General features: G+C 40.9%; 1 protein-coding gene across 1 annotated transcript in view; it reads right to left on the bottom strand.

The window, feature by feature from the left end:
- LOC121008912 (bile salt export pump-like) overlaps window positions 1–18,165 on the bottom strand; it is a 101,831-nt gene that overhangs the window by 66,317 nt on the left and 17,349 nt on the right. Inside the window, exons 3-8 of the mRNA XM_040441680.1 lie at window positions 13,981–13,999; window positions 12,171–12,209; window positions 10,940–10,979; window positions 7,276–7,514; window positions 7,072–7,159; window positions 3,473–3,606 (exon numbers count right to left, since the gene is read on the bottom strand). Coding sequence (XP_040297614.1) covers window positions 3,473–3,606; window positions 7,072–7,159; window positions 7,276–7,514; window positions 10,940–10,979; window positions 12,171–12,209; window positions 13,981–13,999 — 559 coding nt within the window. The remainder of the gene's footprint in view (window positions 1–3,472; window positions 3,607–7,071; window positions 7,160–7,275; window positions 7,515–10,939; window positions 10,980–12,170; window positions 12,210–13,980; window positions 14,000–18,165) is intronic.

Here is an 18,165-nt window from a genome sequence, read left to right as displayed (position 1 = left end):
GTACCATTGGAAACACATATCAGCAATTTGCTGGACTAGTATGAAAAAACACTAGATCCGAGGAGATTTGATTTGATGGACCTGGATATCTTATAATTTGGATATCATCCTTTTGACATTATTAAGCTGTTTTCAATTGGCCATCTATATATATATATATATATATATATATATATATATATATCCAAGTTAAGCCCCGCCTACTCAACATATTCCCCAAGGGACTGTCATAATGTCACCTATGGCATACAGTAGCCGGGAATAGACATAGCTTCTTGTAAAGCAGTCCCTAACCTCCGGTTTGACTGCCCAGGTTTTATTGTGATGATTTTTCTCAACCTCCAGTCATTATTTATTTAGGGTATTTACCTTTTAAAACGTAGAAATAAAGTATATTATATTTTAAGGGTTTAACTTTTTCAGCTGGACTTTTGTTGTTTTTCTTTGTTAACTCTATTATAGGACAATTGATATTGTAAAATTGCTGGAATTCCTTATTGCACCAGTTGGGGTTAAATAACTTATTGCCAGCTGAAAGATAATCGCCCATGCAGTAATTATCCAAAAGGAGGCTCATAACTATTTGCTTAGTTAAATCAAGGTGGCAATTTTTTTTTGGGACAGGCAGTGATGAGAAGCGACCTTGCCGTCTGGTAGGTGGGCCCGACATATTTTTGATCAATAATATGCGCTAAGAGCTTCTCCACTGCTTTGCAGTAACTATATGGCGTCATGTATTTGACCCTGTTCACACATTTACCTGTTCACTTAGTCTTAGCGCATATAGTGGTGTGCTGCTACTGTTTTTTGTTTGCTGTATTATGCCGGGTAGCTTGCACCTGCGATTTGTCTCAGGAGGTGCTGTTCCGTTTTTTTTATATATATATATATATATATATATATAAAGCTGAGTGTATGTGTGTGTGTGTGTATGTCCGCTAAAGGAATCCGCACCGTCGCATTTACAATCATGAAATTTGGCAGACAGGTACATCAGGTGTCCGGGAAGGTTTTAGACCGGGTCTCAGCCCTCTAGGACGTACCATTATCAGCCAATAGAAGCTTGTAGGTCCTCCAGTCTCCACATACAGTACACAGTTTTACTCCAGGTTTCCCTAACAACCCAGACATTTATCTTCACTGCTGTAGTAGAGCTTTAAGAAAATCTGTCACCAGGATAATCGCTATTGCAGTAAAGCCATGGCCTAATAGCACTTAGTACCTTATTTCCAGATGTGCCTTTGTTCCAGCAATAGATGTTTTTATCCTCTGATATGGTATGAAAATGAGCCAGTAAGGTGCCCAGAGGGGTGTCACTCTTGCAGGAAGGAGCCCAGACACGCCCCCTGCCACAATGTGTACACCCTCAAAAGACTTAAAACCCCGCACTCAGGTCCCGCTAAGCCACGCACCCTCTCACTCCTCAGCCGAATGAGATTGAAAAAAATGAAGTTAAAAATCAACTTCTAGGTTCCGCGAAGCCACGCCCAGATCTGGTTAGGCCACGCCCTATCCACTCCTCAGATGACAGGGATTGAAAAAATGAAGGTAAAAATCTACTTCGGTCAGCTGCAGGGGTGGGAGGGAGGGTGACTTTCTCCCTGCAGCTCACACTCAGACAGCACAGTGCTGCTGTCTTAGAGTGAGCTGTTCAAAAAGACACGCCACCAATCTAGTAAAGGCCATTGTTAAGGGGGCGGTCCCCTGTGGAGGTCACTGGCAAGGGGGTGGTATGCTGTGAAAGTCACTGTTAAAGGGAACGCTGCTGTGGAGGTCTAATTTTAAGGGACGGGGCTCTGTGGGGGGGTCAGTGTTAAGGGGTGGGGGGGCTGTGAATGTCACTGTTTTGGGGGCGGGGTGCTGTAGATGTCACTGTTATAGTGAATAGTGTTGATATCTTTTAACGACACACACAAACATTAAATGAAATAGATTAAATGAAATAGATTAAATACACCCAGTGAGCTGTTCAGAAGGACACGCCCATGATTCGGTTAGGCCACGCCCCTGCCACTTCTCAGCTGACTGATATTGGAAAAATTAAGGTAAAAATCAACTTCTGGTCCCGCTAAGCCATGCCCCGACCTGGTTAGGCCACGCCCCCTCCACTTCTCAGCCAACGGGGATTGAAAAAATGAAGGTAAAAATCGACTCTGACAGCAGCAGGGGTGGGTGGTAGGGTGACTTTCTCCCTGCAGCTCACACTCAGACAGTACAGTGCGGCTGTCTTAGAGTGAGCTGTTCAAAAGGACATGCCTCGATCCAGTAAAGGCCACTGTTAAGGGGGCGGGCCCCTGTGAAGGTCACTGTCAAGGGGGTGGTATGCTGTGAAAGTCACTGTTAAAGGGGAAGGCTGCTGTAAAGGTTACAGTTAAGGGGGTGGGCTGCTGTGGAGGTCCAATTTTAAAGGATTGGGCACTGTGGGGGGTCAGTGTTAAGGGTTGGGGGGCTGTGGAGGTCACTGTTTTGGGGGTGGGGTGCTGACTGTAGATGTCACTGTTATAGTGGATAGTGTTGATATCTTTTAACGACGCACACAAACATTAAATTAAATAGATTAAATACACTCGAGCGAAGCCGGGTCCTTCAGCTAGTATCTATAGATAGATAAAATCATACTTCTGATATATATGAATGCATAATGTGTGGGAAACTACTTTACTGTTTTTAGCCATTTTATTTACATAGATTATAATTTATTATATATTCTAAATATATAATAATATATGTAAATATATAATGGCTAAAAACTTAGAAATATATATATTCCTGAAGGGATTTGAACTCCCAACCTCGTATATTAGATGCAAGGACGTTACCCACTACACTATAGAGCTACATGTTAAGAAATATAAAATAGGTCTTCTGCTGAATAGGAATACTCACTACATCAGAAACTTCTATGAGCTTTTTCTGACACAGTTTCACATTCAGCTTTATAGCTGAGTGGATAATGTCCTTGCCTCGTAATATACAAGGGGTTGGGAGTTCAAATCCCAGCAGAAACTTTTCAGAAATAGATGCTAAATTACTTTTGAATACACTGACTCAAGCATTGTGCTCGAGCACACGCAGTGTTTGGCCGAATTCCGTGATGTGCCAAGCATAGTGATGCTCGAGCTGAGCTGGTGTTCAAGCTGAGCATGCTCGCCCAACACTACTCAGGACCCCTGGTATAGATGATAGAGTTAACCCTCATGATTTATGAGACGTGTTATCTAAACTAAATGATTTAAGCAAACACCTTTAATGGCTTTTGTCTCAAGATAACACGATGAGTTAAGAAATTTGAGTTAAGAGCCGGAGTGCTATTCCTGCTACATCTTGTACTCGCCAGAACAGAGGACAACAGTCCCCCTACTAGCAGTGGACTAAACGTGTGCTACTGCTCCATACAACCCTACGTGAGGTATGGAAATATGCAATATCTTTTCCATGAAATATCTATCATTATAAGCATATCACAACTTACTCAGACATTCTGCTGTTCAACTCGCCAACTGATGTGCAATCAAACCATCCAATTTCCATCCTCATCACTTTACGAAAATAAAGTTTCCTTATTCTCTGGATCTGTCGGGCAGCTGCTGATACCCAAAAACTAATCTGTGATTGGGAATGATTAGAAAAGACCAAATTATTGAGTTTATTTTCTACGTTCTATTGATTTCAATGAGATTCCATGCCTTAGTTTGTGGATTTTTCCTACCATGGGTTTGAGAAAAAAAGAAGGCAGAGCAAACTGCAAATCCAGAACAATATATCAGTGATATACAAAAGGTAAGGCTGTGGTTACACCTAGGACACCTTCACATGCAGAAGATTTTCCATAAAATTTCTGATTTCTAAAAATCACTTCCATCATTTCCATTTATGTTTTGTCAGAAAGCACAGGGATTTCCATAAGCCCCTATTCAGATGGATGGAACTGATTTTCAGAAGTTTTCTACAACAAAATCTAAAGGTACCTTTAGACTTTTTGTAGCATTTTTGATTAATTGAGTGACAGCTGTAGTGCACAAGATTGCATACAAGTCAATTTAATGCTTTGTGCTACAGCTGCCACTTGATATAATCACAAATAAGACTGCGGCTCAACATTTTGTAGTGCGATTCTTCTAGTTTTAGCTATCCAGAAACACATTAAGATGCATGCAGCTGTCACTTAAAAGGGTTTTCCGACCTTTTACAACTGATGACCTATCCTCAGGATAAGTCATCAGTATCTGAACGGTGGGCGTCCGACACCCTGGACCAGCATGAAACAGTTGTTTGAGAAGGCACCGGAGCTCCTTCTCGCAGCTTACCAAGCACAGTGCCCTACATAGCATAGTGGCTGTGCTTGGTATTACAGCTCAGCCCTGTTCACTTCATGGGGCTGAGCTGTGCCTAGGCCGTGTGATCGATGAAGGTGTCGTCACATGGCCTAAGAAAAGCTGGGAGAAGGCCACTGTGCTCACAGGAACATCGCTGCCCGCTCAAACAGCTGATCGGGGTTGGTCCCAGGTGTCGGACCGCCACCGATCAGATACTAATGACCTTTCCTGAGGATAGGTCATCAGTATTAAAATCTTGGAAAACCCCTTTCATGGTTAAAATCAATCTTATAGCACTACAAAAAGCCCCTAACGCTGGGACTTTTTTTTTAGCACTTAGGACAGGTTATCAATATCAGAAAACCGGAGAATCCCTTTAAAAGCTAGACTTAACCAAGAGGCTTTCCTTTTTCTGAAAGCAAACTGAGATCTTTAAAATAGTGAGTAACAGAAACATGAAGTATATTAGCTACGTACGTTTTCCTTATAAAATGATTCAGATTTAGCTGCATAAAACTGGAAAATTAATTAGGAAAATGTTGGCTAATGGGTTTGTCCCAAGATAAAAACATATACCCTGATATACAGGTTTGGGCATAGGCATCTGATTGCGGTGTGATCGCTGGGACTCCCAATATGGGGTCCTGATTATTCTGAATGAAGTGGAGGTCGAGCATGTGTGCTAACGCTCCATTTATTCTGTGTGGGTTTGCCAGAAAGAGCTCTGTGGTTATTTCCAGCAGTCCCATAGAGAATGAATGAAGTGGCAAAGCACATGCTTGACCACCACTCCATTCATTCTAGGGAAACAGGAGAATCCCGATTCCCAAGAATGAATGAAGCAGCGGTTGAGTATGTGCAATCCTTATCCTAGGTGTTGGGGATATCAACCACTCAAGATGGCTAACAAAAAGTAAGTATTTTAAATATGTGAAGAAAAATGTTACTAGGTAAACAATGCAACCTCCTTGTTTAGATCTGGGGTTAATAAAATACAATTAACAGCTGGCATTTTGCTACAATTGCATGTCCTCAAGGTACCCAAAACCATCAAAAAGGCTATACAGTTGTGTTCAAAATTATTCAACCCCCACTGAAATTGAGTGTTTTGGCCAGTTTGACATTGATTTTGATCATTTCAGTCATCTTGTTTACAATTAAATCAAAGAGGCCCTTGTAAGTCAGACAAATATAACATAACATTTATAATGAAATAACCACAAATGTCTTTTCTGTGCTCACATCATCATCAATTTTATTCAACCCCCAAGTGACATTCAATCTTAGTACTTAGTACAACATCCTTTTCCAGTTATAACAGCTTTTAAACGTGAAGCATAGCTTGACACAAGTGTCTTGCAGCGATCTACGGGTATCTTCGCCCATTCTTCATGGGCAAAAGCCTACAGTTCAGTCACATTCTTAGGCTTGCGCGCTGCAACTGCTTTCTTTAAGTCCTACCAGAGGTTCTCAATCGGATTTAAGTCTGGTGACTGCGATGGCCACTTCAAAATGTTCCAGCCTTTAATATGCAACCATGCTCTAGTGGACTTGGAGGTATGCTTGGGATCATTGTCCTGTTGAAAGGTCCAACGTCTCCCAAGCCTCAGGTTTGTGACGGACTGCATCACATTTTCATCCAATATCTCCTGGTACTGAAGAGAATTCATGGTACCTTGCACACGCTGAAGCTTCCCTGTACCTGTAGAAGCAAAACAGCCCCAAAGCATGATTGACCCCCCACCATGCTTCACAGTAGGCAAGGTGTTCTTTTCTTCATAGGCCTTGTTCTTCCTCCTCCAAACATAGCGTTGATCCATGGGCCCAAACAGTTCTAATTTTGTTTCATCAGTCCACAGAACACTATCCCAAAACTTTTGTGGTTTGTCCACATGACTTTTGGCATACTGCAGTCGACTCTTCTTATTCTTTGGAGACAGCAAGGGGGTGCGCCTGGGAGTTCTGGCATGGAGGCCTTCATTACGCAGTTTGCGCCTTATTGTCTGAGCTGAAACTTCAGTACCCGCATCTGACAAATCTTTTTTCAGTTCCTCAGCAGTCACACGGGGACTTTTCTCCACTTTGCGCTTCAGGTAGCGCACAGCAGTCGAAGTCAGCATCTTCTTTCTGCCACGACCAGGTAGCGTTTCAACAGTGCCCTTTGCCTTGAATTTGCGAATGATGCTTCCTATGGTGTCTCTTGGTATGTTTAATATCTTTGCAATCTTCTTATAGCCATTGCCCTTCCTGTGAAGAGAAATCACCTCTTCTCTTGTCTTCCTGGACCATTCTCTTGACTTCACCATGTTTGTAAACACACCAGTAAATGTCTAGAAGGAGCTGAGTATCACAGTCCTTTTACATCTGCCTAATTGGTGCTTATTATGCTTGATTGCTGCTCCTTGACATCCACAGGTGTTTTCAATACCTGATCGAAACCACTTGAATGAACCTCTGTTCTTAAGAGCGGTAGTCTTTAAGGGGTTGAATAATTGTGTCAATGAAGAAATCACAAAAAAAAACATTTAATACTGTATTACAAAAACAATTGATGTCATTTTAGTTGCATTTGGTTCTTTAAAAAGTCCTTGTAAGATTTCATTCTGAACACAATTACAAATGTACACTAAATTCCCTAAAACCCTTTACAGCATTGGGGGTTGAATAATTTTGAACACAACTGTATGTAAGTGGTGAGAGCTCCTACCAACTTCAGGGCTGACTACTTTTTGCCACATTTGACCATGACACTTACTTGCATGTATCCAAGTAAAAGGACAGCAAATCCAATGCCTGCATAGTAAGCAGCAAACCGAGTCATTTCAAGCTCGATATCCAGCATGCTGTCAGGAAACAGAGGAAGAAATCAGACTTCACGCATAATTATATTAAATGGTACAATGCAAGATATCAGTAAGCGCAAATTAAGATAATTAATAATTGTAAAGGTATCTCTTACCCGCAGCTCATTGTGTCATTATCAGTCACATAAAAGGAGTTATTAATCCACATGATAGTGTTATTTATGCAAGCCTTGTTGGGATCTCGAAGTTCTTGTGACTCAATATCAAACATTATAAATGTGTCGATCATCATCCCGAGGACTAGCAACATGCACGGCTGAGCAGCACCATGGACCACTCCAGCCAGGCCACCAAAGACCATCATGCAGGTCTCCGAGCAAGAGGCAAACCTAAACTGGAAAAATATCACAAGTTCAAATAGATTTTATATCTACTTTACATCTACTTTATATCTATCTATCTATCTATATAACCATAAAAATTCCATGGCACTCCCAAAATTGTGAATCCAAAGTAGTGTTCTTTAATCACCAAAGCACCATTCATTGGTGATTAAAGAACACTACTTTTTATTTACAATTTTGCGAGTGCTGTGGAATTTTTATGGTTATATACTTTGGATGTTGGATCACTTCTATCTATCTCATATCTATCTGACATTTATCTCATATCTATCTATTTCTCATCTTTCTCTCATGTATCTTTTCCTTCAATTTCTTGCCAAACAATCTCAATACAATAGCGTGACATGCTGGCAAAACCTTTGACAGGATGTAATGCACATCACAACCACTGGATGGTCACATACAGACAAATAAAGCATAGATATCTCATGACAGAGTATCACAAAATCAAGATTTTTTTTCACAGTTGGTCATCTTGCATCTTTGGGTATGTTGAGCTAAGAGCAAAGGCACAGTAAATAGCGACACCTCTGTACTATATTCTTTCTCTGCATATCAGGCACAGGCAACTAGGTCAACCAGAATCCAGATTTCAAGAAATACTTTGAGCGATACTGGTTCCAAAGTTTACCTTCACTGCCCTGGTGCCCCAGTGACTAGTCTGCTGCAAGTCCAGTGTCCTTATGATTGCTCCGAGCTGACAGAGCACAGGGGCGATAGTTTCTGTTGCTTTAATATATTTATGATGGTAGTTCTTGTTTATGGACTTGCTCTTTGTGTCCCTAGCTTCACGTAGCAAACTATTATATGAGAGTGATAGGTTTAGTATTGAATTTCAATGTAACACTATGGGTAAGTTTGTCTTGACAGTGCTATTTAGTGACCAACTCGCTATTTAAAAACATTTTGAAGAATTAGGTAATGATTGAAGTATATGGAGTACCCTAGAATAGGGTACTTGTAAATTGTTCTTTATTTGATGTTTTTAAGCTGTTCATGCTTTTTATTATGCTTTGCCAAAATCTGTCTGTAGGTGGCACTGTTAAGTTAATTATGCCCATATTCAGCAGAGGGAATTAACTTTCCCCTGTGAGGGAGGAGCTTTTTAGTAAGTATTGCATCATAGCCTTTCATAGACTGTCCAGAATCACAAGGTATTTTACCAAGGTATTTATGGCTGATAGAAGCTTTGCTGTGGATGGTTTCTAGTCTCTGGTGCCTACCTCATTTTGGGGTGTTTTGCACACCTGTGATCATCTTTGAAAGGTTGCAAAGTGCTTACAAGGAACTCGGGCACTGCTACTCCTATTATCATCATCTTTGCCATTTGCCTATATATAGCAATTAGGAAGAGACTGCAATGTAACTTGCCATGGAACTGTGCCTTGATATCATTGGATGTACTACAACTCCCATTCTGAACTTTAGTAATAAGCGACTAGTTTATTTTCTACAATCTGCCTGGTTACTGAAAACAGTACCACCCACAACACTTACATTTCCTAAATAAAAACAGGCACTCACCACCTGGTATATTTGCAGTTAGTATCTTTACTCAATATTATGGTCTAAAATTGCACATAAAATATACATTTATATAAAATACAATAATAAAATAAAATACACTGCGCTGCAATATCCTAAAATGACACGTATATATTCAACGATTCCCACTCACTGCATATTATGATATCAGGATGGATTATATGGTATACTTCATACTGGATTCCTAATAACCTAATTAAAGTGTCCTGTGCAAAAAAAAAATTCCATAATTTTTTTTATCCTGTGCGACAAAAACCTTTTCAAAAAGTGCAAGTTATTATTCAAATGAAAGTGTTCTGTGCAAACAAATATCCTGTGAAGAAAATATCCTGTAGAAAAAATTTGTAACAGCTGTTTCTTGTGAAGAAGTATTAATAGATGTAGTATCCACAATGTATCCGTCCAACGTGACACTGTCGTAGCAAAATATAAGTCAGTATGCGATGTGCATATAGATTTAAATGATACAGATCCAGGAGACTCCTCTATATAGCCACTGAGGAAGAGGGTGAACCCTCGAAACGCGTCTGGCTGGTCCTGCGAGTGATAACTACCCACCTGAACCCGAGTAAAGACCTACTAAATACAGTACGGGTCATTATAAGATAAGGATTTCCATACAGATCCAAGCGCAAGTAAAAGAGAATCTGGTTTGGTCCTGGACGGTGACACGCAAAGAGGAAACCACGTGGAACGCCGAGAGACCAGAGAGCAGCGAGCAGAAAGAACCAAGTATCGGATCTCGTGTGCTACTTCGGGAGATACGAAGAATACAGCAATTACAGGAGCAGTGACCCTATTAAAGACAGCTACCGTAGTAGAAAATCCACCTCAAAGGGCAAGGTAAGAGGGTTTGCATTAGGGGGACGCCCCAACTACAAAACCCGACCGTCTTTAATATCCGACCATTACCTAACCCTTAGAGGCATATTAACCCTTAACTGTTATATTGCGGACTCTGAACTGAATTGAGCCACAGAACATCAACAGAGGAGTCTCCTTGATCTGTATCATTTAAATCTATATGCACATCGCATACTGACTTATATTTTGCTACGACAGTGTCACGTTGGACGGATACATTGTGGATACTACATCTATTAATACTTCTTCACAAGAAACAGCTGTTACAAATTTTTTCTACAGGATATTTTCTTCACAGGATATTTGTTTGCACAGAACACTTTCATTTGAATAATAACTTGCACTTTTTGAAAAGGTTTTTGTCACTCAGGATAAAAAAAATTATGATTTTTTTTCTTTGCACAGGACACTTTAATTAGGTTATTAGGAATCCAGTATGAAGTATACCATATAATCCATCCTGATATCATAATATGCAGTGAGTGGGAATCGTTGAATATATACGTGTCATTTTAGGATATTGCAGCGCAGTGTATTTTATTTTATTATTGTATTTTATATAAATGTATATTTTATGTGCAATTTTAGACCATTATATTGAGTAAAGATACTAACCGCAAATATACCAGGTGGTGAGTGCCTGTTTTTATTTAGAATTGGATTACACTTGTTACATAGGATGAATAGGTGAATCATCCGAAAAACAGAGCACCTTAACCATATTAGAGATACGGGTGAGCCGCGATACACATACTTTATTTACTTACATTTCCTGACTTGCATCTGTACCACATTCATAACACCAAGGCCCCCTCAACTACCTTCAGGCAGGGACCCCAACATAGGGTGTGCCCTAAGGGAAGAAAGGATGTGCCCTCCTATCATTGCCCTGGCCCTAGGGAGCATTGGTGTGAGGATAGCTACTGTGACTAATTAGTGCAGCTAGAGCCACTACCACTCCCATCCTCCACTCTGCTACTCCGGGGCTTGCAGCATATGCACTTACCAACTGGAAGAAGCCAACTCGTATGTTGTTTCCTTTAGACCTTCAAAACAAAGTACTTTATATTAGGGATTATGGAATATAAAACAAGAAGTGGAATCAGGGGCATAACTACTATAGCAGCAGACCAGGCGACTTCTATGGGGCCCAGGGCAAGAGGGGGCCCAGTCTTAGTTGGGATTATCTTCTACTGGAGGACCCTCTAAAGCAGGCATAGCTAACCTGCGGCTCCCACAATGCCCTGCTGTAGGCTGATAGCTGTAGGCAGTCTTGCCATGCTGGGAGTTGTAGTTTTGCAACAGCTGGAGAGCCTCAGGTTGGCCATCCCTGCTCTAAAGGGACAACTTTTAGCAAATGAGGCAGTGGACAAATGGCCCAAGGGTCATTGAAAAGGGATTAGGCAGAAACCCTTCTGTCCTGTGTGGGGGGCCTGGTTTGATCCTTGCTATGGGGCTCTTACTTCTCTATGTAATAATTGTAAGATGCCCCAAGGAGTTTAGGTGACCACACAAATCCATTAAACACACTTTTTAAAAGTAATTCTTACAAATAATTTTAATTTAAGAATAAATAGGCAGCAAAGCTGCCCACACACATAAGATAAGATGGGGATGGGGCGATAATCTATTGGGTCTGGGTGGTTTAGTGCCAGTCAATGCCGCTTTTCATAGTGAAATAAGGAGTAATTTGCAGAGACAGATGTCTGTGAAATGAGGATAATAATTATGGAGAATGTTTTCCTAGAACTCTACATTGTATTATTCCTACGTATAAATAAATAGGGTGTTACCAGTTGGAGCTATATGCAAAATAACTGTGGAGCCCCAATTATGGGTTTTCAACACAGAGAAAGCCAGATATCCTTCAAAGGAAGGAAAACCGAGCAAAGGGGTGTCTCCATTGCAGAGATTACCAGATCCACCATATTAAGTGGCCCCTATGTCAAGATCCCGCTCTTTTACAAGCTTTAAGGATGTGACGGGGAAGACCTAAGCCAGTTATCCATCCACAGACAGCTGTTTCAGGGTGTTGCGCGTACACTAATATGCAAAATAACTGTGGAGCCCCAGTTATGGGTCTTCAACACAGAGAAAGCCAGATATCCTTCAAAGTCCTCATGATGTCTGGCCATGTCCATGTTCACACTACTATGCCTATTCATTTATATACATGAACATTTCAGGCGAGGCTCATCTGCACTATGTAAAATAGATGAACAGGTTTTAATACTTACTCTGCTTTTTTTGTTGCTGGTTGGCCATTTTCATATTTTCTGTTAAGAAAAAATTAAATATGAATCTTAAAGTCTATGGACAATTTTTTATTTATTTTCGGGGGGGGGGGGGGGGTTGGCTTTTATTACTGCATTCTACTCATTTTGTGCTAAATATATATATATATTTTTTTTTCCATTGGTTTTTAATAAACATATGTTAACACTTCCTGTTTATGCTCTGATGGCTCAGCCTGTAGCTCTTATCTCTCAACTCCTGACAGCTCTGAAACACTTATTATAGGTCAATTCTTATCAAACTGATAAGAATATAGCTTAAAGCGTACCTGAGGTGGCTGTGCTTCTTGGTATAATCATACCTATAAAGGAATATGTCTCTTTTGGGCTTCTTTAATGTCCTTTTCCGCCTAATTATCCTCTTCTTCTTTAGCAACACATCTAGATGCATTTCTCTCAGAAGCAGGTGTATCTCCCTTCTTTGGAATCTGCCAGCCTTGTACTGCTATTATATACTTTCCCTTACTTCCCACTATGTCTGTTTTCATGTCCAGAGCTCACAGAACAGATAAGGAGGGGGGAATTACAGAAAGGCAGGAAGCTTCTGTGTCTCTGTTAATAGCAACAGATTTTAACAGCCAGTGGACTGCAAATTAGGTAGAAGTGAGATCCCTAGTGGCCATGACTTTACAACTTTTTTCAGGTGGATGCAGGCAGATTTGTTGAATAAAGTGATTTAGAAATTTGCTATTTACACCATTCTCTAGTAAACTCTTTGAAAGAATGTTTATGAGCTGCCAGAAGTTCAGAGATAAGCAATACACATTGAGCCATCAAAGCTGCTGTGTGACAGGAAAGTTATAGTCTACAAATAGACAGAAATTGACAGCTGTATAGAGAAAACTGCTGAAAATCATTAATAAAGGCCAATAAAAAAATAATTTTAGCCCAAAATGGCCCTAAAAGGTGTCCATAACCTCTAATTAAATTGTAACATTCATAGGGGGGAATTTATCATGAGGGGAATATTTGAAGTCAATTTTGCTTGAGTACTTTACACCAAATTTATTAAATGTTTCATGTTACTCAATAAATTTGTCTCATCCTTAGACCTAACGCTTGTCTAGAGAAGCTCCTCCAGTTTTCCTGCTCCACCCTCCTCTCGGAGTGAGATTGCAACTTTTTTTGAGACTTAAAAAAAAAAAGTCTCAATGATAAATCTGGACTTAAAGACATTAAAGGGGTTATCTGGGCTTTTACTATTGTAAAAAGATAGGTCATCAATATCAGATTGGCGGGGGTCCTGGTTGTCAGCTGTATGAGGAGACGCCATGTGCAGTGTGCACGTGCCATCTCCCTTCTCTCTTTCTGCTCGCTGCTGTGCTTCTATGGGACAGCAGCAGTGGACAGAAAGAGAGAAGGGAGACGGCACGTGCACACAGCGCGCACCGTCTCCTCCTGAGGATAGGTCATCAATAGAAAAAGAGGAATCGATTTAACATAACTAACCACAACCACTTTTGCACTTACCTTCATAAACTGGAGCAAGTGGTGTAAAAATTCAAAAAGTCGCAAAATTATGTGCAAGTGAGGGCAAAAAAGTCGCAAAATTTGGAGCAATCCCGTAAATGTTGCACAAGCAAATGCAAAAAGTCACACATTCCCTTTTTTTGCAACTTTTTGATGCCATAATTTTGCAGTGAAGGTATGATAAATCAGGGCCATAGTGAATGCAGGACGTTGGCGCTAGCGGTGATATATTTCAGTTAAGCTTTTACTTATATATTACTTATAATCTGCTATAAGTACTTACTCTGAGTTCTTTAGATTATCTGAAATGGCAAACAAATATAGTTAGGATTTGTGATGAAACAAATGTTAAAGGGGTTCTACAGTTTGTTTTAACTGATGATCTATCCTCTGGATAGATCATCAGCATCTGACTGGCGGGAGTCCGACACCCGGGACCCCCGCTGATTAGCTGTTTTAGAAGGCAGCGGTGCTCCAGCAGCGCCGTGGCCTTCTAACTGTTTACCACTGGCCCAGTGATGTCACGACTAGTATCACTGGCCTGGGCGGGGCTAAGCTCTGTTCACTTAATTGGTGACATCACTGGGCCAGCGGTAAACAGTGAGAAGGCCGCAGCCCTGCTGGAGTGCCGCTGCCTTCTCATACAGCTGATCGGCAGGGGTCCCGGGTGTCGGACCCCCGTCGGTCAGATGCTGATGATCTATCCAGAGGATAGATCATCAGTTAAAACAAACTGTAGAACCCCTTTAAAAACCAACATGCATAACATTTCTTCTGCTAAACTCTATTATTTAGTCCTAACAGTATGATACAACAGATGGAATTACTCATTTACTTGAATGGGGCCAAGCTGCCATACCAGACACAGCCTACAGACAAGTGTGGCACTGGTTCTAGGGGGAAAAGAAGCAAAGCCATTTATAGCAGATAAACAGAGGACCTTTACAAGGGTCATGGTTAAAGAGGCTTGCCTACAGAGAAGAACGCAGACTTTTTTTGTGATAGATGAAATAGAAAGGCCCAAATCAGTAGTATTGTGCAAAATCCATTAATTCACTTTTTTTTGCAGTAGATGTTGTTTCCATCACAGACCTGTAGGTGTCACTGTTGCACATTATGCTTTTAGAAAGTGGGTGCTGAACTTTCGCCAGAAGAGTGATTCTTAACCGCTTAGTGACCAGCCTGTTTGGGCCTTACTGATGTATTTCAAGAGCTGTAACTTTTTTATTTTTCCATCTCTGCAGCTGTATGAGGGCTTGTTTTTTGCGGGACAAGTTGCAGTTTTCAATGATACAATTTTTGGATACACAAAACTTTCTGACTTTTATTAGCTCTTTATGGGAGGGAGAATTTTTACGTTATAACGTTTTCCGGCGTTCGTTTTTCTGCATAAATAACATAATATCTTTATTCTCTGGATCAGTGCGATTACAGCGATACCAAATACATAGTTTTCTTTACGTTTTACTACTTTTGTGCAATAAAACCCTTTTTTTTTTAAAAGAAGAAAATCTTTTTGCATCATCGCATTCCAAGACCCATAACTTTTTTATTTTTCTCTCTATAGAGTTGTTTGACAGCTTGATTTTTGCGGGCAGACTTGTAGTTTTCATTGGTATAATTTTGGGGTAAATGACACTTTTCGATCTCTTGTTATTACGTTTTTTCGGTGGCAACTAAGAATAAATGAGCAATTCTGGCATTTTTTTTTGTTTGTTTTTTTACAGCGTTCACCGTAGGAGATAAATTACATGATATTTGTGTAGTGCAGCTTGTTACAGACACAGTGATACCATGCGGGGAGATGTTATTTTGCAAATTTTTTAAATTGAGAAAGCGTATTTTCAAGGGAAAAAAAGCGTAATTTTTTATTATAATTTTTTTATTTTATAAAAAAAAATTAACTTTTTTTAACCACTTAATACTCCCACAGGGGAACTATAACAGGCAAATTTTCAATTGCTTCTAAAATACAATGCACTAGCCCTATAGTGCATTGCATGTTATGCCTCATGCACACGACCATTTTTCGGGTCCGCATCCGAGCCGCAACTTTGGCGGCTCGGATACGGACCCATTCACTTCAATGGGGCCGCAAAAGATGCTGACAGCACTCCGTGTGCTGTCCACATCCGTTTCTCCGTTACATGGCCCCGCAAAAAAAAATAGAACATGTCCTATTCTTCTCCGTTTTGTGGACAAAAATAGGTATTTCTACAATAGGCGGTTTGCAGACCGCAAAAAAACGGAACGGTCGTGTGCATGAGGCCTTAATCTCAGTGCTATACTGACATTAACCAGCAGTTTGCACCAGAGAGGCGTAGTCTGCTGGGGAACACTCAAGACAGGCTTGGGGCCTACACATTGACACCCCGCAATCGTACTTGCCGTGCCGATGGGTTACAGAGGGAGTCCGCTCCCTGCAACCAATAGCTTCCCTCAGTGGTGATGTATGCCAAGCAGCAAACGACCCAGCGGGAACACATCCCTGCTGAGGTCGGTCATTGGCTGCAGTGGTGCTTGTGCAGAAGTTTACGGACAGAGACTGGAGGTCGGGTGAAGACCCACGGAGCTGTAATGGATCAGCAAGAAGCAAGTAGGTATACTGTACATTCACAGGTACTGCTGGTCTGGGGGATTTAAAAAATAAAATCCTGGACGACCTCTGTAACCAGTGACCTCTTCACATCATCCCAGAAAAATCTTCCTCCATGGGATGAACTATATCCATAGCAGCCATAGCGCTTGCTATGGACCCCAGAGGTGGGGAATCGGTGGAAAATCAGGTGCAAGAAGATTGCACTTTTGTTGTGGGGAATAACAATATGGTGTCTTTTTGTTATGATGTGCATTTGAATTTTTTTTACACTAGGTGGTGGGGGACCCATTTTATTTTGCTATGGAATTATAATTACTCCCCTGCCTTATTTTATTTTACACAGCCCAAAACAGAATACTTACTGAGTATTTATCACAATGCCACATACTGTAGCTAATAAAACCTGGGTTCACAATAAGAACTGATAAGACTATGCTGCAGTAGATACATACCTCCCAACTTTTTGGGCTATCAAAGAGGGACACTTATGGTTCATTGCGTGAAAGTCCATTTTTCCTGCATATTTATACATTGTAATAGTTTTCTTAACGCACAATAGTGCAAAACTTATTAGAATAGAGACATTTCTAAAATCCAAATTCCAGCAAATAATGAAATACTATACAAGATGAGCTCTAATATACAGAGAGGAGCCAAACAAACTGTTTCTGGATCAATATTTTAAATGTAATAATGCAAATCTATCCCTCAGATCAAAAAGAAGGACATTTAAGCAGAAAAGAGGGACAGAGGGACTTAGGTCAAAAATAGGGACTGTTCCTCCAAAAGAGGGACACTTGGGAGGTCTGTATATAGTATATATAGGTTTGGAGCACTGATTTGTCAGGATGTGTGGATCCACTTGGTAGTTAAACATGTGTAATGTCCCGAAGTGCCATTACCACTTCTTTTTGGCACTTTGCTACCATCTCCTATGTGCTAATGTACAACTCCTGATGGATTTTCTTAATAATGTGCATATTTATTCCTGAAACTGTTGTGTTCACACAATTACCTGGTCCACCAGCAGATGGCAGCAACATTGGCAGTATTAGCTTCCCTGGAGGGGAACCTTCTGTTCCCTTCCAGCCCTCTTTAGAGACGGAGGAGTTTAGTTAGTTAGGAGTCAGTGTCTAGTCCACCGTCCTTAGGTAGAGGTTGTGTGCTGGCTAGCAGAGACTGCCTGCTGTGCTAGGCCCAGAGGCCCTGCCTCTGAAGTCTACATGGTTGCCTGTCCCCTCCTGGGCTTGCATTGCCTCCATCCAAGCTGATCCGAAGCTTGAGGTACTCTAAAGCCAGGACAAGAAGTTTCTAGGATTATAAGTAAGAGACAGACTACAGACTACAGCTAACTTAACTTCTAGCAGAAGAGGAAGAGTTTCCTATTCATCCAGCCAAGCATAGCAGAGCTGAGAGAGCTACCGCATAGCAGAGCTGAGATTGTTGCTGAGAAGTATTTGCCTGCCAAAGTTAAGTCGATACCTGCTGATAACCAAGATATCGTTTGGAAGTTTGGATTACCAATTTATGCCAAGTAATAGCAACTGTTCAATGTTACTACAAGTCTGGACTCCATTTATTTCACTTGTTCATTATCTAAGTTCAACTACCCCCTTTTGCACTGCTTCAGGCCACATCACGTCTGGTATCTACGGATATCCAGGTAGGAACACCATGACACGTGTACATAACATCTACAGGGACTGTAGACCACCCTGCACCACTCTGGAAATCCTACCTCTGGGTACCAACATTACCATCTACAAAGGGAAAATTGAGCTTCCGCTGCTTAACCGCAGCTGGCGTCATGCTTACTTGCTCTATAAGAGGGACATATTTCGTAGAAACCTCCCAAAGGGCAAGGGATAC

The sequence above is a fragment of the Bufo bufo genome, chromosome 7 (assembly GCF_905171765.1).
Source record: "Bufo bufo chromosome 7, aBufBuf1.1, whole genome shotgun sequence".
Taxonomy (NCBI): domain Eukaryota; kingdom Metazoa; phylum Chordata; class Amphibia; order Anura; family Bufonidae; genus Bufo; species Bufo bufo.
This window is presented reverse-complemented; position numbering and strand designations above follow the sequence as displayed.